The sequence below is a fragment of the Lycium barbarum genome, chromosome 11 (genome assembly GCF_019175385.1).
Source record: "Lycium barbarum isolate Lr01 chromosome 11, ASM1917538v2, whole genome shotgun sequence".
NCBI classification, from domain to species: domain Eukaryota; kingdom Viridiplantae; phylum Streptophyta; class Magnoliopsida; order Solanales; family Solanaceae; genus Lycium; species Lycium barbarum.
Genome location: NC_083347.1, coordinates 25,406,057 through 25,430,231, shown reverse-complemented (window position 1 = coordinate 25,430,231; position 24,175 = coordinate 25,406,057). Strand labels below are relative to the sequence as shown.

At 34.3% G+C, this 24,175-nt stretch overlaps 2 protein-coding genes across 6 annotated transcripts; one reads left to right on the top strand and one right to left on the bottom strand.

Annotated features, from left to right (window-relative positions):
* Positions 1 to 791: 791 nt before the first annotated feature.
* On the top strand, positions 792 to 5,372 carry LOC132620440 (heterogeneous nuclear ribonucleoprotein 1-like). The gene is made up of 6 exons (XM_060335110.1): positions 792 to 944; positions 1,236 to 1,276; positions 2,768 to 2,931; positions 3,895 to 3,994; positions 4,109 to 4,278; positions 4,538 to 5,372. The coding sequence occupies exons 1-6, from the start codon at positions 901 to 903 to the stop codon at positions 5,036 to 5,038; spliced, it is 1,020 nt and encodes a 339-aa protein (XP_060191093.1). The 5' UTR covers positions 792 to 900; the 3' UTR covers positions 5,039 to 5,372.
* A 12,086-nt stretch (positions 5,373 to 17,458) lies between these two features.
* LOC132620286 (pentatricopeptide repeat-containing protein At5g59600-like) lies at positions 17,459 to 23,199 on the bottom strand. Of its 5 annotated transcripts, none has more exons than XM_060334960.1 (4): positions 22,727 to 23,198; positions 21,724 to 21,790; positions 20,029 to 21,527; positions 17,459 to 18,173 (listed from the first exon to the last, which is right to left on the bottom strand). In XM_060334960.1, exon 3 carries the CDS (start codon positions 21,432 to 21,434, stop codon positions 20,100 to 20,102), a length of 1,335 nt encoding a protein of 444 aa, XP_060190943.1. In that variant the 5' UTR covers positions 21,435 to 21,527; positions 21,724 to 21,790; positions 22,727 to 23,198; the 3' UTR covers positions 17,459 to 18,173; positions 20,029 to 20,099. The 5 variants fall into 5 exon arrangements, with proteins under 5 accessions (XP_060190943.1, XP_060190944.1, XP_060190941.1 ...); XM_060334961.1 differs by having other exon boundaries at positions 21,724 to 21,776; XM_060334958.1 differs by having other exon boundaries at positions 20,029 to 21,790; positions 22,727 to 23,199.
* Positions 23,200 to 24,175: the final 976 nt, after the last annotated feature.

The following is a 24,175-nucleotide window of genomic DNA, read 5'->3' as shown; positions in this document are numbered from 1 at the left end:
CACTCTCGGCAAAAAATTACAGTGTATATACAGGGTAAATTTTCTGTGTTTATGTGTATATATTAACTTTTGAACACCCCGGTAAAAAATTACAGTGTATATTTAGTTTTTTTTTTTTCGAACACCCTGAATGAAAATTCTGAATCCGCCACTGGCGATAGGTGGTGGGGGGGGGGGGGGGGGGCGGAGGGGGATTTAGATTAAAAATTTCAACGATTAAAATGAGAAAATATTATTTGGTCATATATTGGAATGATTTTCTAAAAAACTTAAAGATGAGTTTGAAAATTTTGAAAGATGTCATATTTTTATGTCCAAACGCCTACTATATGGGCCACCTAGAAAAGTAAATAGTGAATTTGAGAGGCTATTTGTGTAAACATCGCTTTGTCATTTGAGTCTAAATATCTCAGTTGGGCTGGCTATACGGTACTGCGAGAGAGATGTCCTGACTGGACTCTGTATCCGGTCGAGAGTCTGGAGATCGGCCTACTGCATAAAATCGTGTAATTTCCCATTGTGAGTATATGAAAACCAAATTAATTTTCGCTTGATGAGAATCAAACTATATAGATTTTAATATGTATTTTTTATTATATTATTATTAAAAAATTACAACTTATAATATTTTTTAAACACTAAATTTTAAAATATTAAATTAATCTAATTAAATTTTACTTCAAATATTAAGCAAAGAAGGGACACACGACTCCAAAAGTGAACGGGGAGTGAGTAGAAAGCAAGACATATCTTGATTCTAGAAGCTACCTTTAAGTTATTAATTAATTTAGATGCTATATATAGCAGCATAAAAATCAAATCTCTCATTCTTTTTTCCAACATATCAATACACAACCACTGAACCCTAGAGTTCCCTTTACTCTCTCTCAGATCTGAACTATGGGTTCTAGAAAGAACGATTTTGGTGATGGTGCTAGTCCTGGGTTCGTTTCTCTATTTTTTTTCTTTTCTTTCATGGTCTTGTTTTTGTTTCTTTTATTTTGTTGGATAAATACTCCATCTGTTTCAATTTCGCTTGGTTATTTTGATAGTGAATTCAGATATCTTTTTCTTTTTGAAATAATTTATTTATTCAGAAACTGCGTAATTGGTAGAGGGAGTAATAAACTGTCTATGAAAATATGTTAGTGTATTTCCTGAGTTATTGTTTTTTTATTTTTTTATACGAAGATTGATGTGTATTGATTAGGGTTTTTGTTTAACTTATTGAACAGAAAAATCTTTATTGGAGGTCTAGCGAAAGAGACGACGTTAGGTTAGTGTTCGTGAACTGTTACATAGTCAAAAACACATCTGAACTATCACTTTTTCGCGAGTTTCACACCCCCAACTATCCGTTGTTCCCTTTTCGTACCCGAACTATGTATTAAAACACACTACCTTTTCGTAACCGAATATCTTCTATATATTAGAACGCACCTACCTTTTTCGTAACCCCAATATCATCTTTTGTATTAAAACACACCTACCCGTTTCGTACCCTAATATCGTCTATGTATTAAAACACACCTACCCTTTTCGTACCCGAATATTATATATGCATTAAAATACATATACCCTTTTCGTACCCGAATATCGTCTATGCATTAAAACACACCTACCCTTTTCGTACCCGAATATCGTCTATGCATTAAAACACACCTACCCTTTTCGTACCCGAATATCGTCTATGCATTAAAAAACACCTACCCTTTTCGTGCCCGAATATCGTCAACAACAACAACAACAACAACAACAACCCAGTGAAATCCCACAACGTGGGGTCTGGGGAGGGTAGAGTGTACGCAGACCTTACTCCTACCAAGGTAGGATGGCTGTTTTCGAGAGACCCTCGACTCAATAAAAACATAAAAAGAGGTCAGATACGGCTAAGAGATTCAAAGCGATATGGAAATGAAGTAACGCAAGCGACACAGATAACATAGAATAATCAAAGCACAGGAAATAACAGATAATAGCATAATAGCATAAATTAGAGCACAAGAAATTATACTACGATAATGCGACTATTAATAAGGCAGGGTAATGAGACTATCTACTAGCCTTCTACCCTAATATGGGTCCTCCAAACCCTCCTATCTAAGGTCATGTCCTCGGTAAGCTGTAACTGCGCCATGTCGTGTCTAATTACCTCTCCCCAATACTTCTTTGGCCTACCCCTACCTCGTCTGAAACCATCCATGGCCAACCTCTCACACCTCCGCACTGGGGCATCCGTGTCTCTCCTCTTCACATGCCCAAACCATCTCAATCTCGCTTCTCGCATCTTGTCTTCCACCGAGGCCACTCCCACCTTGTCCCGAATATCCTCATTCCTAATCCTGTCACTCCTGGTGTGGCCACACATCCATCTCAACATTCTCATCTCAGCAACTTTCATCTGTGCATTAAAAAACACCTGCCCTTTTCGTACCCAAATATCGTCTATGTATTCAAAAACACCTGCCCTTTTCGTACCCAAATATCATCTATGTATTAGAACACACCTAGACCAACTACTAGCGGTTTCTTTTCCTACCTGAATTATCACCGTCTACTCAACTAGGTGTGTTTCAATACATAGATAGTGATAGTTCAGGTAGGAAAAGAATCAATTGATAGTTGGGGTGTGAAACTCGTGAAAAAGTGATAGTTTAAGTGTGTTTTTGACGATTAACTCTTGTTTTTATGTATTAATTGTTTCTTGCTAGTGGGTTTTTCATTTACTGACGAGGGTGTTACTGAAAATTGGATTTTGATTTGGTAGAACAATTTGTGAAGTACTTTGAGAAGTATGGGGAGATAATAGACTCGGTGATTATGAAAGATAGGCATACAGGTAGACCCAGAGGTTTTGGGTTCATCACTTATGCGGATCCTTCTGTTGTAGACACTGTTATAGCAGAAAACCATATTATCAATGACAAACAAGTGAGTAGTTTAGCTTTCAGTTTTCTAGTGCTTTATGTAGCTCCTGCTTAACGTTCAATTGTAGTCGCATTGAGTTGAAATATTAGAAAACTCTGGTGAACTTTGTGACTGCTTTAGTTGAAATATGTACAACCACTTTAGTTAGTCATATGCGTGTGAGTTCGTGAGCTTGGTTGATGGGTTTGATTTATTTATTAGAGTTCTAAGTAATACTCTCTGTTGTGTGGGAGAGCTTGGTTCTAGTTTAGAGCACGTTATCTGCTCCCTCTTCCCCCTTATCAGTATCACTACTATTATTATTATTATTATTCCTCAATTTTATCACTACTGTTGTTTCTTTTACTTTGGTTATCTTTACTGTTTTGCTGGCAATTTCTTCAGTATTTTTACTATAGCCTTTTACCCTTGTAGTTTCCAAAACTGTTTTGAAAACACTTTTCTTGAGCTGATGGTCTATCGGAAAAACCTCTCTATCTCACCAAGGTAGGGGTAAGGTCTGCATACACTCGACCCTCCCCGGATCCCACTTATGGGTTTACACTGGGTATGATGATGTTGTTGTTTAGGTAATACTGGTTTTCTTAAGATTTTGCTGAAAATCATATTTTTGTAAGTACTTAAAGATTGTGACCTGCAAATTGTGGTCCTGGTTTTCCCAAGTTAATTGTATTTGAATTGAGTTGAAATATTAGAAAATTATGGTGAACTTTGTCGATTACTTGCAATACTGATCAAAGTAACTTCGATTACTTGCAATAGTGAGTAAAAAACTTTTTTGACTACTTGCAAATGCACACACAATTTAGTTAGTCATATGCTTGTGAGGCAGTTAGCTTGGTTGGTTTCATTTATTTGCTAGAGTTCTGAGTATCACTGGTTTTCTTAAGCTTCAGCTGAAAATCATATCTCACTATTACTAATGAAGGATTGTGGCTTGCAAATTGTGGTATTGGTTTTATCCAGGTTGAGATTAAAAGAACCATTCCCAAAGGATCTACTGATTCAAAGGATTTTAAAACAAAGAAGATTTTCGTTGGTGGCATTCCTACTACCATGACTGAAGGTAACAATGAGCTCTTTTGTTACATACTGACTAGTTCTGTTGTCTGGTAGTTGCAGTTGTATTCTTTAATCTTTGAAGTACTTAACTGTTGTCTCTTTGTACATTTGTTGTCAGATGAATTCAAGGAGTTCTTCTCCAAGTTTGGGAAAGTAACAGAATATGAGATCATACGAGATCACGTAACCAAGCGTTCTAGAGGCTTTGGATTTATTGTGTTTGATAATGAACAAGTAGTTGATAATTTGCTGGCTGAGGGAAATAGGATTGACATGATGGGTACTCAGGTAAGTTTTGTAGGTTATTTCTTCATGATCTCAAATGTTCTGGGACATGCTGTCGTGTGTACAAAGTGGACCTCATCTCCCAGGCTAATTTTCTCCTTTTAAATATACCTATCTGCCTTAAGGGAGCTGCATATGTGATAGTTTAATGAAAGGAGTATAACTTTGTAGGTTTCTCCATTGTGGTATGCATCTTTTAGTGCTGAGCTGTCAGACTATTATGCAGGTGGAACTTCTAGGTTAACTTGCTTCTTTGTTGTAGGTTGAGATCAAGAAAGCAGAACCAAAGAAACCCTCAAACCCAGCATCAGCTCCTGCATATGGTAGTAACTCTAGGGGGCGTGGATATGGTGATAGTTATGGAGGATTTGCCGATTCATATAGCGGTTTTGACAGTGGCGGTTTTGGCCCTGCTTCTTATAGGTCGTTTGGATCTAGGTTTGGTGACTATGGAGGATACGGTGCAGGAGACTTTGGCGGTAGATATGGAGACTTTGGCGGTAGTGATTTTGGTGGTTACCGTGGAGACCCCTCACTCGGTTATTCTAGTCGCCTTGGCTCATACGCCGGTGGTTATGGTGGGGGATATGGTAGCAGCGGGCTAGGAGCATATGGCCGTGGAGGTGGTTATGGGGGTTATGGTGGAGCTGGCCCTGGTGCTGGTTATGATTCTGGCCCTGGTGCTAGTTATGGTGGACCAGGAGGTTTATATGGAAGTAGGGGAGGAGGGTATAGTGGCCGTTACCATCCTTACGCCAGGTAGATTTTCCTAAGCTTTGTAGGAGTTGCATTCAGGGCATCCTCGTCCCAGGGTTGAGTAGATATCTCGGATCACTAGCAAGGAGACACCACCTAGAAGATTTGAAGAGCCCTAGTTTGCCACTTCTTATTACTACTGTGCGACCAGAGAACCATACATAGATAGCTATGATATAGCTTGTGCTTTGTCTTAGTGTAGACATTTTCTCTGTTTATGAACTATGAATTAGCTAGAACCTTCTTTTGGAGTTCTTTCGTGTGTCTTGTAAGTTTGGTTTCATAGATACGTATGATGCAGGCTCGTATTGTTCTCTATTTAGCTAGAACCTTCTTTTGCAGGCTCGTGTTTTCTCTATTTACTCTCCTCATCAGGTACCACTCTGATAGGTTCCTGAGCCTTTTACGTTTAGAGATCTGTGGTGTTTGTAGCTATCACTTTGTGTGGTGTAGTGGACGTAGCTTGGTCACGTTCAATCATAGTTGCGGATAAGTTATTTTCCTTTGCGCCACTTACGTTATTCTAGGAATGTGCTGAGCCAGATTTTTGAAGTAGGCATTTACATTTTAAGGCTTAAAGGGTAGATTGTTAGTCTGGGTGGTACTTTGTCTTAATTTTGAAAGGATATGTCTCGTTTTGAACATTCATAGTTTAGGGTGCTTACGTATTAAAAGGGGAGGGGGCTGGGGTGCCTACAGCTTCTTGGTTTGTGCTGGAGCAGTTCATAGTGCTTTTTTGTTTTTCCGCATTCGTCTTTTTTGTTTTTCTCCGTCACTTTAATTGTTTCGTTTTGGTAATCGACATATAATATGTTTATAATCTTTCAGGTTAGCATACTTGTAAGTGGCTTCAATCTATATCTTAATTTATGTCGAATATGATGTATTGGTCACAGTTTTGTAACTTCAGCTTCTATTCTTTGTATATTATCTTATGAAATGCAGCGTTGACAATTGGCGGCTGTTTTGCAAAAACTTACTTTTCAAAGTCCCAAGTCCTACCCCTTTTTACGCTTTTTCAGCCGAAAGTACTGAAAAGAGACGTTACTGGAATTAAGTAAAACTTGGGCTAATTATCATCTTAGCTGCTTTAGTTGGTCTTTTAATATTGTTATATAAGGTGCTTGTTGAAATTGTTAAGTTAATCATGTGTGATCTATGTTTATATGCTAGAAGATTTTCTGCCTGGGAATACTTTTAGTATGATTCGATTTTCCGTGGTCCGCTAATCTTTTTCCGATCATATGATAATACTCTCAACCAAGGAAGCCTTATTTTTTGGTTGCTGTACTAAGAGGATCAAGTATGGTAAAATGAAAGGGAGGAAATAGGTGTTTCTTCTTCCCTTACTAACACTCGTTGGATGTTATGGGTATCTCAGTTTGTTTTCTCTAGGCCTGTGCACGGATCGGTTCGGTTCGATTTTGGCCGTCATCGAGTTGAAATTTCGAATTTCGACTTTCTAAAATTCTCAACCAAACTCGATACATTCTAGGTTCAATTCGATTCATTTTTTATTATTTCGATTCGGTTACACAAATCGATTTGTTCGAAATTTAAACAAGCAACTATTTTCATTTTAGTTTTAGAGTAAACATAACAAAAAATAACGAGATCCTAAATTTGCAGCTTTATAACCAAGACATTAACCAAGGAAAAATCATAACCTTGCAAGCATAATAGAATATAAATAGTAAAATAAGAGCTTGACAACTTGTGCAAACATATAAATTCGCCAACACCACATTATATATACCAAATTAATAATCTAGCATCTTGCAACTTGCAAGCAGACAAGCATAATAACTTAGTTTGCATCTTCAAAAAAATTGAAAAAAAAAAACTCTAATTTGTATAGGCTAAGATCAAAGAACAAAGCCAGCCATGGGTGGATGCAATGGCCAAAAGGAAAAGATGGCTCGTGAGAAGAACGCTGAAAAGATGAAAGATCAAAAGGGAAGTCAGCTTAAGGCCAACAAAAAGGCCATGAATATCCAATGTAAGGTGTGCATGCAGACATTCATTTGCACCACTTTTGAAGTTAAATAAATATTACTTCACTATTAAGTATTAAGCGTATATATGGTTAGACTATTAGAGTATTAGTCATATTAGTCATTAGTGGCATATATATATTCGGTTTGTTCGGGTCGGTTCGGTTGATAATTGAAGCCAACCGTATCCGAACCGTTAAACCATAATATTTTACAATTGCATTTGTAAATCGAAATCGAATTGTATTATCTAAATTGAATTATCCGAATTGTTTTGAATCGGTTCGAAAATTCGAGTTGAACCGATTTGTGCACAGACTTAGTTTTCTCTTCGATTGTGCTCAATTTTTCTCTCCCCCATTTTTCATTCCTCAAATTGAGATTGTTAATAATCGCAAAACTATTCTTAGGGACAACAGTTCAAAAAATAAAATATAAACAGACCCAATTGGTGACCCAACCAATTCGAACATACCTAAATCAAGAAAGAGATACAATCTTGTACAAGCGGGTGGAGGGGCCTTTTGTTCCCATACGGCGTTCATCTTTTCAAATCTAAGACGGTCTGAACGAATTTATGCTATAAATCTGTTTTGAATTTTAAGTTAAATAGTTAGTCCTGGAAGAAACAGACGTCTGAGCTCCAACAAGGAAAACTAAAGGAACAATAAAGTGGTTTTCTGAAGGCTTCATCTCGTGTAAGTTTTCTAAAACAAACGTGAAGAAAGACGGGGCGTTACTTTGTAGGACAGAAAAAGAAATAATAGGAAAAAAAGAAGGGAAAAACTTAGAATAAAAGAAAAAAGTGAAAATGTATAACTGCAAATAGCTTATAAGCTAAAAAAAATAAGTTGGGGTAGTCTAACTTTTTTTGGGGTTATAAGCTGTTTTCAGTTTATAAGCTGCTTTAGATAAGTTAAGTCAAATGGGCTCAATTATTTTTTTGAGCTTATTTTAAGTACAAAATGACTTTAAGCTGACCAACTAAACACTCAAAAAAGCTGAAAACAGCTTATAAGCAACTTATAAGCCAATCCAAACGGGCTCTAGTTCATGGATATTACCTTTTCCCTATTGTTATAGGAAAAAGAGATGGAAAGTTGTACGATTAGGGGTTGTTTGGTGTGAAATAAGCTTATCTCAATTATAATTTTGAATTTAGAATTGGTCTTCTATAGGGGGTGCCCATAACAGATTTTTGTGTAAATATCCACATTAAACATAGGACTTTAATTCTAAGGACCTGTTCGGCCAAGAAATTTTTCACTTTTTTTCCCCCCGAACATTTGGCCATGAAAATTTCAAATACAACTCGAGGAGTTGTATTCGAAATTATTTCACTTGTTTTCACTTTCACTTTCAATAAGTAAATATTCTTTGCAAAAACTATAACCAAACACAACTCCATCTTCAACTCCAACTTCAAAACTCCAAATAAAGTGAAAAATATTTGGCTTTCGTAGCCAAACACCTACTGCATTTTATATTGAAAAGTTCTCTGATCCTAATATCAGACAGTCTCTTGTGAAATTGTCAGTTTTATTTATTAGTAGTTACTATTGTATATTTGAAACTAGAAAACTTATTCGCGTTTCGTGTGGTTGTTAAAACAAATGATAAATATTTATTCGCTGGTGTTTACATCAAATCAAAAGATGTATGACATATGTGAGGATATACACACTATCGCTTAACTATTGTTAGTTAACGTATACATTCACACTATTAAAACACTTAACTATAATAACAGATTTGGTGTAAATAGCCAATGCATATAGTTATTTAGCATTATACATAGAACAACGGGATGATAATATGATGTGATGACAATGCTGCAATTGCTATTGATCAAGAAGGAAATCCAAAAGGAACTCGAATTTTTGGTGCAATCGCCGTATGAATGTTGAGAAAACTATCAATTATGGAAAGCTGAACCGCTAAGTATGAGGAGAATAAATCGAGAAAAAAAGAGTAAGTGACCATTATTCACCTTATTGGCTTATTGCTATCTTTTAAGTTGACGTTTTGAGGATAATGGTTATGGGGTGGTTGTGAAATGTTTGACGCATCTCTCAATTAATGTTGATCCTTATTGCGTACAAAACTTAAATGGAAAGATAAAACAACTAAATATACCTATTATAATAATCCATTCTTGGATATGTAAGGTGTTTAAAACTAAAGGTTAACATCTTACGTTTTTTTCCTAGGTATTTTTACAAACTAATTAGAAATAGCTTGTAAATAATAGAAGTGAAAAACATCGAATACATGTAAGAGAAATATTAAGGAGTCGAATACATGTAAGAGAAATATTAAGGAGTATAGTCTGTCTTTGTTTAATTTAAGTATTGTCTGCTACATTTCTCAGGTATAGACATCTCTAATTACTTGTTGAGAACGGAAGATAATTAAAGTGAAGGATTTCAAGTAAATAAGATGTTAGAGGAGAAGACAACGACAGAATTAATGAAGTGTGAAAAATTAGAACGCCAAAAATAAAACTAACTACGAAATTGAAACCTTAAAAAAAAAAATCAATTAAGGTCAAAGAAAATTGGAAAAAAATCTAAAAGAGCATCAACAACTCCATTTATAATTGTTAATTTACAAATTGGTTAAGCCATGAAAATTTAGGGACAATAAGGAAGTTGATGAAACATATTATTTAAGTGAAATGCTAATAGATGAAGGTTTTTTTTTATAACTTAGACATAATTAGATGCAATAAACAGGGTAGAAGTAATTTTAGTTATTAAACAAATCAGTCAGTGAATAAAACGAAGGAAAAAAAACCAAAAAAGGAGAAAAAGATATTTAGAATTCTTATGGAACAAACTAATAATATATATATATATATATATATGAAAGAATAAAAGAACAAAACAACGGAGATTAGCAACATCACTTACCAAAAATTCATTCACTGTGTTTAGACATTGCAGAAAGCCTCAAACAAAATTTTCAACTAAGGTAAAAACGAAGGAGGATAAAATGGAAATGAGCATCCAACAACTCCATATGTGATTGTTATTTGTAGATTGGTTAAACCATAAGAATTAGGTAGAAGGGAGTTGAGGAGACATCTTATTTAAGTAGAGAATGCAAATAGATAGAGGTTTTTTTTAACTCAAGAGATATAATTAGATGTACTCCATAAATATGATTAAAAAAATTATATAAAACAAATTAATGAATGAAAAAAATGAAGGAAAAACTTCAAAAAAAAAAGGAGGAAAAAGAATTGTATAAGGGAAATGAATCATCACATCTACAACTATCATGGAAAAAGCCCGAACTGCTTGCTCGTGGCTCTTGAGTGACCAAAATGTTGCGGTCAAAATATTGTAACATATACAATGAATTGTCATTTTATTAGTATTAGATATTAAGAGAATTAAGATGTGTAATTAATGGATTATCATTAAAGAGAGTGAATTTTTGACTTTTTAATATACAAAACAGTAATTTTAAAAGAAGAAAAATTTAAAAAAAGGAGAAAAAAGATAAATAGATTTCTAGACCATAAAGATGTGTCATATCACTTTTTTAATTTCTAGCTTTATATTATATATAGATTATAAGCCGAATTCCTAACTTGATCCTAGGGATTACTACACTCGAAAAAAATATGATATCAATATGGGATGGCCCTCAGTTTAAATGTGAGCTTTTCTAGTCTAGTAAAAGAAGACCGCACAACCTTCTAATTTTATGGCGTTTGTGGAGACTCAACTCTTGTCTTAGATATGGAAAAGTTAGAATTAGAACCTACCGTGATGGGGGATTATAATCTATACCTTTATGAAGAAAGAACCTGTGCTATCGCAAAGAAAATGTTACAGTAGTAATAGTAATGGCCTGAAGAGCGGGTCAAGGAGAGACGAAAAAGATAGTTGTCACAGCAATAAATAAATTTTAAAACTTTTGTGAGAAACAAAATAAAATTTGTCCCAAACTAATGACATCAACAAAAACAACACCAAACTAATGCAGCAACAACAACAACAAGCCCAGTTTCTCGTCTCTTGATTTCTGCGAGTATCTGTTGTTTATAATGACTTATTTACTTTCATTGTTTTCATTTTCAGGGTTTAAAAAAATGTTGTCCGACTCTGATTCCAAAATATCAGCCATTAAGGGTCTACTACTAGTTCTTCATGTTCGTCATCCTTTTCATCACGGTCATCCACCTCAGCCCCAATAAAACTTCTAGGTCTTCTAGTTCCCCAGCTAAGAAAAGGTTGAGCAGCGGAGGAGGGGGCCCCAGCAACAACATGAAGGGGGCACCAGCAGGGGAAGGGGCGCACCATCATCAGTAGCTACTTCAATTTCATCCTTGGATACGTCAATTTCTTTCAACAGCTTTGCATCATCCTTGCGCAGTTTATGAAGAAAATAATTGATAGAGAGCTCTTTCGCAATGGCATTGATATCAACATGACGTCTTGCTCTAATGTCTCTGTTAAGCAAAAAAACAAAACAAACCTCAAAATCTTAAGACCATGTAAAATTGAAATATATGCACCAATTAGGGATGTATTGTCAGACCAATGCGACTCCTTCAGTCCCATTAAGAGGTAACGACTTTCATTAAGTGGTGTTTAAATTAACCGCATTTCCTTTTAATTTAAGCTAGTCATTGTTGCATATAAGGTTTGAAGATAAGGTTTCTTAGAGATTTACGTCCAATATTTTAGTAGTAAAATAATGGGACTATCTTAAAGTTTATACAATGAGATTCATATATATAATTATTTAAACATGTATCTTATTGTAGTGTCGAACCATATTGCATGTTACCATATTGCATGTATCTTTGCCATTCAAAAAGTCTTATGTAATGTTCTAAGAAATATTCAAAGATTACTGTTGTGCAACGTTAAGTGTGCACCATTATAAAAATATTTACAATTTCTTAGCAGAGTTACTTTATTTATATTCCTTAAGCTATATAAATATACTTCATGACGGACTTTTTTATCCACTCTATATCCTCATCACAAACCCCAGCGAAAAATCAAGTTTTATCTTTTCCGAAACTTTGGTAGCATGTAGATCCTGATTTCATGCTCAACATGAAATCTTATCTTCTCTCTTTCTTTCAAAAGATGGTTTTGTCCACTAGCATAAATGGTGATTTTATTGGTAATAGTAATTTTACAATTCTCTCTATATATATATATATATGTGCGCGCGCGCGCTTTGACCAAACAAGGTATGGATCATGGAGTAGTTAACTCACGATTAAGGGTGTGTTTGCTACGTCATCACACTTTGTAGAGTTTTGCTTTGCTAGATTACATATAATTTTTTTTTCCTCACTTGTCTAATACAGAAAATTAGTAAAAAAGCCACTTGTTTTCCAAGAAAGCATTTTTTAGGAAAATGTTTTTCTTCATACCAAATATGCCATAAATCGTTCATTTTATTTGCTATGTCCCTGCCTTTTTGGTTCGCTGTCAACAATTTCAATGTCAAACTCAACAAGAACGCTTAAATTTTAGTCAGAGTAGCATGTTTAGTTAGTTTAGGTATGATAGCTTCTGGGAGTTCTAAATTTTTCAGAAACTTTATAGTTGTATCATGTATGTTAGTAGAAATAGAGAATTTATAGTGTTGGACACTTTTTTTTTAACATTAGGTCAAGATAGATTTAAATTAGTGGTTTTGTATTTTTTGTGATACTAGAAAGTAGAAACATGAGTAGGCTTTATGGTCGAACAAATTACGTATAATTACAATTGCAATCTCATATTTAAGAAAAAAAAAAAAAAGGACCATATTTTCGAGATGACAGACGACATGAGAAGTTTTTTTTTTGGTCAAACAGAAATTTTTTATTTAACCAAGTAAAGAATTGAATACACCACTGATTCACTTTGGACTATGGAATCAGATCAGGTCATAGCAAGGGTGGCTCATTTGGTTGAGCATGGGACTTTCATAACGGAGGTTTCAAGTTCGAAATTGCCTGCCTACGACAGCAGGGAATTTGCCTTCTGGGTCAAGCTCGTCGCACGGGGCTTGACTAGTGCGGGTTATCTCTCCTGTGTGTTTGCGAGCTATTACATAGGAGCTGGGTTTACCCTGTGCGCACCCGAAGGATAGCGGCTGCGGGTTCTCATGTCATCAAACAAAAAAAAAATATCCTATGAGTTCCTAAGCTAAGCTATTACAGCAAATTACAAGAGGAAACTAGCCTAAACTGGATACTTTTGGAGAGAATTCAATGTTCTACTCCATTTACAATTGGACTGCCCTCTAATATGTAACTGTAAAACTATATCTCTGACTCTTTGCACTGCTGTTCTGCTTTGTTGCTTGAATCTTCTAGCTTTTCTCTCTGCCCATATATGAAATCCCATAATCACCGAGGGATATGATGGGATGGGAGAAATCCTTTCATCCTAAATTAGAAGTCTCACATTGAGATGAGAAAATCACTTATCTGTCTTGGATGTTGATACCAAACCATCTGAACTTACTGTATGCTAATCAATGGCTAAGAGTTAAAAGATTTATATAAATACTAGGTGCGGATACATTTTTATCAATGAAGAAATGGGTCTCATACGACACAAATATAGATTAGCTAGGCCAGTAAATTTTAAGTGTTATTTGGTTAAAAAGAAGATTATTTTGGTTATAGGAACTAATTGAAATGTCTACATATCTGTCTTTCTATAATATTATAAGATTGGAAATCCCCAAATTCAAATATTGAGAGATCAAAATACCCTGCTAAAGTTGTTGGACCAGAAGACCTTTTTACCAAATTATTTATCCATTACTCGCTAATACATAATATAAGAAAGTTTAAATCTGTTTATAATTGTAAAATTTATTACAGTTCCATGCGTTCAAAGTCTTGAAAAGTGACACTAATTTGATTACATATTAAACTTGTATTTATTTAAATACTAATCATTCAAATGACAATATCCTTCATATTTACTTATTGAATCGGATAATTACATGAACTGATCGTTTTTTTCCATTCAACCCCTCACTATCCAAAATTGAGTTTTATGACATTATTAGTGAACTTTTAATCTACTAGCAATTTTTTTTTTGTTGAGTAGAAAATTCAATTAATTAGCCAATACATTCTTCATGCGTTTGAAACTTCTGCTAATCCATTGTATCTGGTCATATTTTTGTTGCAAAGCTTCATGTTTATTTTCATCCTTGCCCTTGAATAAAGAGTCAGAGATTTGAAGTGCATATTTACCAAAAGCAAATATTCTAGTATCGAGAAAATTAAAAGAAAATACTATGTGCGTATGTAGCCACCATATACATGAATAATATATTGCATTCTTTAATTTCTATTTTATTACCCCAACATATTTTTCAAACTACATACGTGATAAACAAAATTAGTATTAAAATTTAATAAGAAATTTGTTATTTACACTATATAGAAGAGCCGGTTGGGGCTCATTTTCGTCGTCCGTTCCACTTTAATTTGGGCCCCATAATTTTAATTCTCCTACACATAAAAAACATTGTGGGCCCCATATATATTAAACAACAACTAATATTAAAAAAATAATACAAATTAATAATGTACAAAAAATGTACACCTCATATTAAAAAATCAAACAATATTCATGTAATTTCCAAAGTATCTCATTAAGTCAATAATGATGGATTCATTCCCACGTGCGTATTCGTAGCAAACACTAATATAATAAAGTTTTAAATACGGAGAACAAACTACAATGTTATATTAATCGTGTTTTGAACAGAGTATCCCGTATTGACAAAATCAAGCAATATATATATAAAAAAAAAAGTGAATCCCATATTAAAAAAAAAACAAATAATGTCAAAAAAAACAAAAGTGGAAAAAAAATTGTGGGCCCCAACAACAACTAATATTAAAAAAAATATTGGGCACCATATTAAACACCAACCAGTATTAAAAAAAAAGAGAAAAAAAGTGGAACCCACGACATCCAAACTCACGGGAAAAAAAACTGGATCCCATATTAACAAAATCAAGCAATATTAAAAAAAAAAAAAAAAGGTGAATCCCATATTAAAAAAAAACAATGTTAAAAATTGTGGGCCCCATATATATTAAACAACAATTAATATTAAAAAAAAAATATATTGGGCACCATAATAAACACCAACCAGTATTAAAAAAAAAGAGAAGAAAAAAGTGGAACCCACCACATCCAAATTCACGGGAAAAAAAAAGTGGAATAGAATTTAATTATTTTTTCATTTTTTTCTTACTCTAATAAATGTGAAAAGAGATTAATGACATAAAAAAAATATTAAATGGAGATCAAATAATTAATAAGGTAAATTAGTGAAATTATAATTCTAATTGACGTTTCCTTAAAAAACCATGTAAAAAACAACATGACAAGTAAAATGAGTTAAACAAATATTTATTAAAAATTAAAAAATAGAAGTTCTTCATGGCCCCATATTAAACACCAAACAGTATTAAAAAAAAATTGTGGGCCCCATATTAAACACCAATTAGTATTTAAAAAAAAAAGGAGAAGAAAAAAAAGTGGAACCCACCACGTCCAAACTCACGGGAAAAAAAAAGTAAACCCCATATTAACAAAATCAAGCAATATTAAAAAAAAAAAAAAAGTGAATCCCATATTCAAAAACAAACAATGTTAAAAAAAAGGTGTTTAGAAAATCAAACAATTAAATCAATAATGATGGATTCCCATTAGTGGGAGCAAATGAAATTATTGTACAGCAACATACTTAAAATACTTATATATTAAAATAAGATAGAATTTAATTACTTTTTCATCTTTTCCTTACTCTAATAAATGTGAAAAGAAAAAATACGATAGAATTTAATTACTTTTTCATTTTTACCTTACTCTAATAAATGAGATTAATGTCATAAAAGAAAAAATAATATTAAATGGAGATCAAATAATTAATAAGGTAAATTAGTGAAATTATAATTCTAATTGACGTTTCCTTAAAAAACCATGTAAAAAACAACATGACAAGTAAAATGAGTTAAACAAAAAATATTTACTAAAAATTAAAAATAGAAGTTTTTCATTTAAATAGAAAATCAAATTTCTACTTTGTTTCATTTTAAACATGTAAAATTAATATAATAATTTGAATTAAAATTATCCAAATCAAAATTTAATAAAAAAAATTATATGTATTACTTTACTATTACTACCATATAGAAGAGCCGGTTTATAGAGACAAGATCGTTGTCCGTGTTCGGTTCTACTTTTTTATTTAAGGGCAAAAAAATCCTTTGTGGTCCCACCCACTTTTTTATTTAAGGGCAAAAAAATGACGTTTTATACTTTATATTACCAACTCTTCTAAAAAGTAGATCGAAATACTTTATTATACTTCTATTTTTCTACAAGTAAAATGAGCTAAACCGAGAATATTTACCAAAATTTAAAAAATAGCATTTTTCGTTTAAATAGAAAATCAATTTCTACTTTATTTCGTTTTAAACATGTAAAATTAATTTAATAATTTGAATTAGAATTATCCAAATCAAAATTTGATAAAAAATAATAAGTATTTTACGCCTTTAAATTAATCGAATTAAAATTGAAAGTATCAACTGATGCTTAAATATTGTATTATTTTATCTCAAAGAGAGGAAAATAATTTTCTTTTAAAAAAGTCTTCTCTTTTAAAAAGTATTAATAAATTTTCATACCAAACACGAATATAATGAAGTTTTAGATACGGAGCACAAACTACAATGTTATATTAATCGTATTTTGAACATATATATATATTATCACTATCTAAACACAACTACATATACATAGATACACTATAATCCGAAGTGTTGGGCCCGTGTGCAGCACGGGCATAAGCCATCTAGTAATTGATATAAGTCACGTGTCGCGTGACTTGTACCTTAAATTGCAGCAGCCACCATTTGAAAAAAATCTTCTTTTTGGAACAAATCCATCTATCCAAGTAATTGTCATTTCTTCTTTTCTTGACCTCACTAAACGTTATCCATAGTACACAGTTAAATCCAATATCTAAATTTAAGGTATTGCTTTGGCCATTTTCTCAATCTCTACTACTACATTCCTAGATTCAGAATGAAAAATTATAAGCAATTGATCACACTGTAATTTAACAGGTTATCTCCACACTTTTGACATACTTCTTTTTATAATCAAGAAATTGTCGAGGATCTTTTCTTTATGACAACACATCTTTTCGAGAGACCCCTAACGATCATTTCTTTAAGACACCGCGACAAGATTTGAATTTGTAATGTGCGCCTAATCCACATCCACGCCACGGCTCTTACCATTTGCCACCCACTGCTTTGGTTGGTCTCTTGTTGCTCTTCAAAAGGCGAGAACCAGACAAAAATCGAAGTGAAAGGGCTATGCTTTAGATCTTGATTCAATTCACCTGTCACTGGACAAGAACAATCAAAAGCAACATAGAGGAATATCACATTTAAATCAAGAAAATAACAGAGTGCACATGAAATGATCAAGATACAACATTACTAGTATTGAAGATAATAAGTGGTGTGGCCACCTCAGGACCTTTCCAAAAAGGTTAAGAAAAGGTCAATGTATGAAAGTATCAAAATGTGCTTAAAGAAAGACAGAAATTAAGGCGTGATTTACAGTGTAATAGGATTTATCTGCCATCACAAAACGAACAAAGTCCACATTGGCAGAACCAAAATGTCAGTTGCACTTAACACCAGCTTCAGCAGCACGGTGAGGCTTGTTCTTTCGCCTATGACGGAAACCATTATTGGACTTAGCAGATTCATCGGTGCTTGATCTGGTTCCATTACCATTTTCCTCTTTAACTGAATCTTGCTTTTCTTTCACCCGAGTGTTTCGCCTCCTCTTCTTCCCATTTTCCGTTGCAGAACCTTTTATCTCCAAGTTCTGAATTCCAAGTTTTTCATTCTCGGAATCTTCCTCTTCAATCATTTCAGCTGCTTCTTCATCAATGTCATCTTTGAGTGATTTTTGTGGCCTTCCTCTCCTCTTCTGTGTAGGGATTTTTTCTTCCTCTTCACTTCCTGGATCATCAGGGTCAACTGCAGTCAATTTCTTACCCTTTCCTCTACCTCGACCCATTGCCTTGAAGACTCCGAGTTTAACCAAATATCAGCAGAAACACCTGCTAAATAAAAACATTTGGGAGACATGAATCAATGTTTTCCAATGGAAGAATAAAAAAAAAACTACACAGAAGGATGTTCAGGTCATTTATAAAAAAGTGCACACAACACTTGAGAATCATGGACACGGCAACGATCAAGCATATACAATATCTCATTTTACTTTTTGTTTTTTTCAGGGATTACATGCATGGGAATGGGAGGTGAGAACTGGTGTCGAAAAAGAAGGCAAAGCTACTACTGTGGGGAAAAAGAAAAAAAAACACATGGCTTTTCTTTTCGTAGCTAGATAATGTACATTATGTGTCTAGGTGAGGAGATGTACAACCCAGATAACATAAATTAAGTGACAACGCAAGGAAGTCAAGACCTCCATTCCCAGGTAACTGCAAATCCGCAAGGCTCTTACTTGTTGCATAAATTTAAGAAACTATGATAAGCAAATCTAAAGGTCATAACATTGTGTAGAAATCAACTCAGCTCTACTGTACATTCTAAGTTAAAGATACATGTCTACGAACAGACGGGTTCACATGGCAACTAGAGAATTGCTTGATCGGGTGAAAGGAGGAAGGGTTGCACGAGTGGAAGTAAAAGGGGAATGTACAGATCATTACCCTCGTTTGTAAGGAAGTGAAAGAGGAGTAGTAGTAGTCCTTCAATTCAGATTTTTTGTCGATGGAGAGGAGGAAGTACAACAGTTTTACTTCCATTTAAATTGTACTCAGCAACTGGACGCAAGTATTTTATGGTAGGTAAATGGATGCAACTATTAGAACATCACCTAGAGAAAGTACTTCAACCTAATTCTCTTCAACCTCCCATTCTCTCGAGGAAATAGAATAAATAAATGTGAAAACTGCGACTACTATTATCACAACCCTTGTGTTCACATCCCAGTATAGCATTATATTGAACAAAGAAGCTGCCAAAGTTGTTTGACAAACTTTTTTATCAGTGTAAAATGAATCAAATCTCTTGGGGTAACGAGACTAGTTGGTCAAGAATGAGAAAGATGTGAAATAATTCAGATCCCAAAGCAGATACTAGGACAAGGTTGAGAGAAAACTAATAAACGGCTAGCCTGTTGAGTTGGCTTTCGCAGCAGAAGTATTTAGAACCCTAATCAGTCTTTAAGAGCCCTAATCAGTTTGATGTGGCTCCAACCATAGTAAAGCAAACTGAAATAAGCTGCTCTATTCTATATCAGCTTATCCCACAGCTTCTACAGTACACTGTACAGCTAGTTCTAAGGATATGATTGCAACATCGCATCCACGAAAAGAAAGAACGGAAAAAAATACAAATAAAACTAACAATCAGTACTAGATTATTGAGTAGTGGACTTCACAGAGTCAATCAGTCAACTAAACCTTAATCCCGAAGAATGGACTTCATAGAGTAATATCATAAAAAAAGGTGACCAAATTAAAAGGCCACTTCAAGGTGAAGGAGCACGATAAAAGGAATAAATTCAAGTAAGACTGCACCAATCCCACTCGTTTTTTAAAACAACAGTTCTCTGTTTTATTTGGGCATGGACAAAGAATTCGCAGATATGCACTCCCTCAATGCAGGTCAAAGCTACTATCATATCAGCAAAATTTCCAACTTGTGATGGGTAAAGCCACAGAGCAGAGAACTCAGATCATTTAGCTGAGTGCAAAAGTATATTATGTCATGGAACCACATTCCTGATTCGCGGAAGATAGGTTCTTCGAAAAAGGATGTGAGACCTTGAATAATCATTTTCAACATATTGCAAACAGAAAAGCGTGTGCACCCGAAGGGTAGCGGCTGCGGGTTCCCATGTCATCAGAAAAAAAAAAACGTGTATATCTTATATGTTCTTACCATTATCTAATGGTTTAAAAGCAAATGTTGCTTCACATTCCTAGATCTATTTCTGCATATCAGCCTATCATCTACAACCAACTGGAACCAGGCATCTTATTGAATCCCTTGTCCTTCATCACGTTCCTCACATTCTCAACATTCTCCCACTCTCCCTCAGCAGCATAAATGTTTGAAAGGGCTACAAGACTTACAGGCTTCTTCAGATCCATCTGCAATATATCCTTAGCCATCTTTTCAGCAAGATCTCTCCTGGCATAGACCTTACAACCACTGAAGAAAGCCCCGATAATTGAATCTGTAACTTCTATCGTCATATCTTTGATTATATCGTAAGCCACCTCCAGCCTCCCGACACGACACAAAAGATCAATAACACAAGCATAATGCTCTTTCCTTGCTCTAACGCCATAAGACTCCTCCATGGACCAAAAGATCTTCAAACCTTTCTCAACTAAACCACCATGACTACATGCAGAAAGAAGAGAAGTTAAGGTTACTTCATTTGGCAGCACTCCTTCATACTGCATGTTCTCAAAAAGTTTGATTGCATGTTCTACTCTGCCATGCTTTCCATAACATCCTATCATAGCATTCCATGATGCAACATTCTTGAAAGGAACAGAAGTGAAAACATTCCAAGCGTCTTCCACGCTACCACATCTACTGTACATGTCAATGAGAGCACTAGCAACAAAGACATTAGCAAAAAGCTCTAATCTATATACTAAGCCATGAATTTCTTTCCCCGTACATGCAGAGTCAGTCAACCCACACACAGGAAGAAGCCCAGTGAGAGTGACTTCATTAGGCTTGACTCCAGCATCCAACATGTCCTGCAATAATGCTAATGCTTCAGTTGATCTTTGGCTCTGAACATACCCTGAAATCATTGCATTCCAAGTAACCAAATCTGGAGTCAACCCCTCTTTACTCATTTTAGTGAATAACATGAAAGCTGTGTCACAATCTCCTTTCCTAGCGTATCCAGCGATCATTACGTTCCATGTAAAATCATTAGGCCTTATGCCTTCTAACCTCATCTTTTCAAACAAAATAAAGGATTCTTCAATTTTTCCCATGTTAGCATATGAATATATCATGGATGTCCAGGATACAATATCTCCCTCAACCATATCATTAAAAACTAAACGAGCATATTCTGTGTTGCCACATTTACCATACATGTCAATCAAGGCATTGGCAACCGATAACTCTGACTCAAATCCCATTCTATATATCATACTGTGCACTTCTTTTCCTTTTTTCAGATCCATTAGACCAACACACGCTTTCAACACAATAGCACACGTGTACTTATTCGGAATTGTTCTTGATTGTTGAAGAAGAGAGAAGTAGCCAATCGATTTCTCATTGTAGCCAAGGAATGCTAAAGCTGACATCATCCAATTAAACGCAAAAACATTCGCGTTTGTGGTTCTTTGGAACACAAGCTCAGCAGAACCTAGATCCCCGCAACTTGCATAGGCACCAACGAGCTTCGAATTCAGGGAAAAAACATTCATGTCAGTGTGTGATGTTAACATCAATGCATGAATTTGCTTGCATGGTTGCAGCAACTTCGCTTTCAAACATTTTTGTAATAATAAACCGAATCTGGTTACAGACAGGTCGATTGGGGATAAGAGGCACAAATTCATGTCCAAAGGTTAAGTCCCAAATGGAAACACTCACATGTTGTGTTGATTTTCAATATTCTACAGACTGACCAAAATACTGACTGGAATCTGCAATTGTAAGACTGTAAGATAACAAAGTCAAATATGATAGTACCCAATTCAAAGCCCAAAAGCACAACTTTTTTAACATCAATCTTGTATATACAACTAGGGCTGGCAAAATGGTTAGATAAAAGTAACCATCCAATCCGACCCATTAAATATGGGTTGGATAACTGACCATCTAAATATGGATATCCAGATGTATATCATATCCATATTATCAATATTCATTTGTCTATTTATTATTGTTTATTATTTTTCATGAGTTCTTGCTTTCTCAGAGTCTAAGCTTATTTTGACTTTTAGTTTTTTTTTTTTTTTTGATAAGGTATTGGCTTTTAGCTTATGTTCTCACCTGACTATTCCTGAAATGATGGATAATATGGATATCCATTTTATCCGTCCGTTAACCAATTTTATCGTGCTAAATATGGGCGGGTCAATTATTTTGTCTGTTTTTGTTTAATCCATTTTTGACCCGCCCATATCCGATCCGACCAGCCATTTGACACTCCTATATACAACCATGAACAGAAGAAGATCAAATTCCCATTCCTAAGCACAAAAAGACGTAACAACAATTCCAAAAAAGGTTTTTTCATCATCCTGCGAACGTCATTAGTCCTCCTAATTCAAGATCTAAACTTGTTGCAGACAAAACTACAACAAAAGCCTTAATTCCTACATCTGGTACATATATTCTCCATTTGTTAAACTGAAAACTCACTGAAATATGTAAACTGCTACTTAACAACCCTATAGCTCCATCAGAAGCGAAATCAAGAAGGCTAGACACCCTTTATACTCTATTTGAAGGATTTGAGTGAAAATAATCACTTTAGAGATCTCATTAACATCATGCAAATCCAAACTAACAAAAGGGAAATTAGATCCAAAAGATTAAAGCAGAAATCAAACTCAACATAACCAATTAACTTAATCCATGGAAAACTCACCAAATGACTTACTGAACTAAATCAGTCAAACCATGAGATAAAAATCCAAGAAAACAACGACCCAGATTTCTTATCCTCGTATAGATACCTTCTATCAGCTAAAATTAGCAAAAAAAAAAATAATTAATATATTTTCAAGAACAGATCCAGAATAGCTTGCAACCCAAAAACATACAGAACACAGAAAAAGTTAAGGCAAAAAGGTTCCCCCTTTAAGAAGGAAACGAAGCAGGGAAGGGAGAAAGAGAGAGCTAAGAAGAGTGGGAGAGGATATTAGCTCAACGGTTGTGTGAGTATAAACTTAGCTAAAGAAACATTATGCTACTCAACTACTTCCAATGTCTGATCTGCTTTCGACTTAAAATGGGGAACACAACAAACTAATAAGGGTGTATTTGGAAACTCAACAAAACCTAGTAATTGGAACTATTGTAGAGCATGCCAAAAATGGAGAGATAAGGTGGTTACACCTATACTAGTACTAGTCTCCTAGACAAGTATAATTACATAATTAGGGGCTTGGAGTCGCGACTTTTGTAGAAAAAAAAAATTGAACCAAACTAATAAAAAAAAATATAAATAGATTTCACGCACTATTTTAGTGCGTGAAAGGATCAAACTGCAAAAATAAGAGTTTGGCCTTTCACGCACGAAATTTGTGCGTGAATGAGCCCAAAGTCAATTCTTGAAAGGAGTTACTGCATAAGGTTCCATCATGCCTATCACCAAATTCCAGATTGTAATGTTTGTCTTTGTTGAGTATATCATGGCCTATCAACAAAGACAAACATTACAATCTGGAATTTGGTGATAGGCATGATGGAACCTTATGGAGTGACTCCTTTCAAGAATTGATTGTGGGCTCATTCACACACAAATTTAGTGCGTGAAAGGCCAAACTTTTATTTTTGCTGTTTGGTCCTTTCACGCACTAATTTAGTGCGTGAAACCTACTTATGTTTTTTTTTTTTTTTTGTGTTAGTTTGGTTCAACTTTTTTTTTTTGTCCTACAAAAGTTGCGGACTCGGATGATACCAAGGCGTATGGTCGAGAATTAGGGTAGAAGTGTAGTGAATAATAAGGCGCCCTTCATTTCCGTTTCTAGAGTTTTGGAATTATTCTTGTATTTTCTTATTTTCTATTTTTCAATTTTTTTATTACAATCTGTTGTTTCTTTATTGTAGTTATTTTATTATCTTGTTTTTGCTTGTTGCTAATGCCTATTTTTCGCCTTTTATAAGTCGAGGGTAAGATCTGCGTACATACTATCCTCCCTAAACCCGATTACGCTGGTATGTTGTTGTTTTCATTTTTTTGATATTCAAACTATGTAAACTTTCGTTAACATTTTAGAGCACATTTTAGAGCGTATGTTTTCTACCATATTGAGGTGAGAATAATTTTAATTTGTTGTATTTCTTTTTCATTGTTTTTGAATAGCTAAATTTT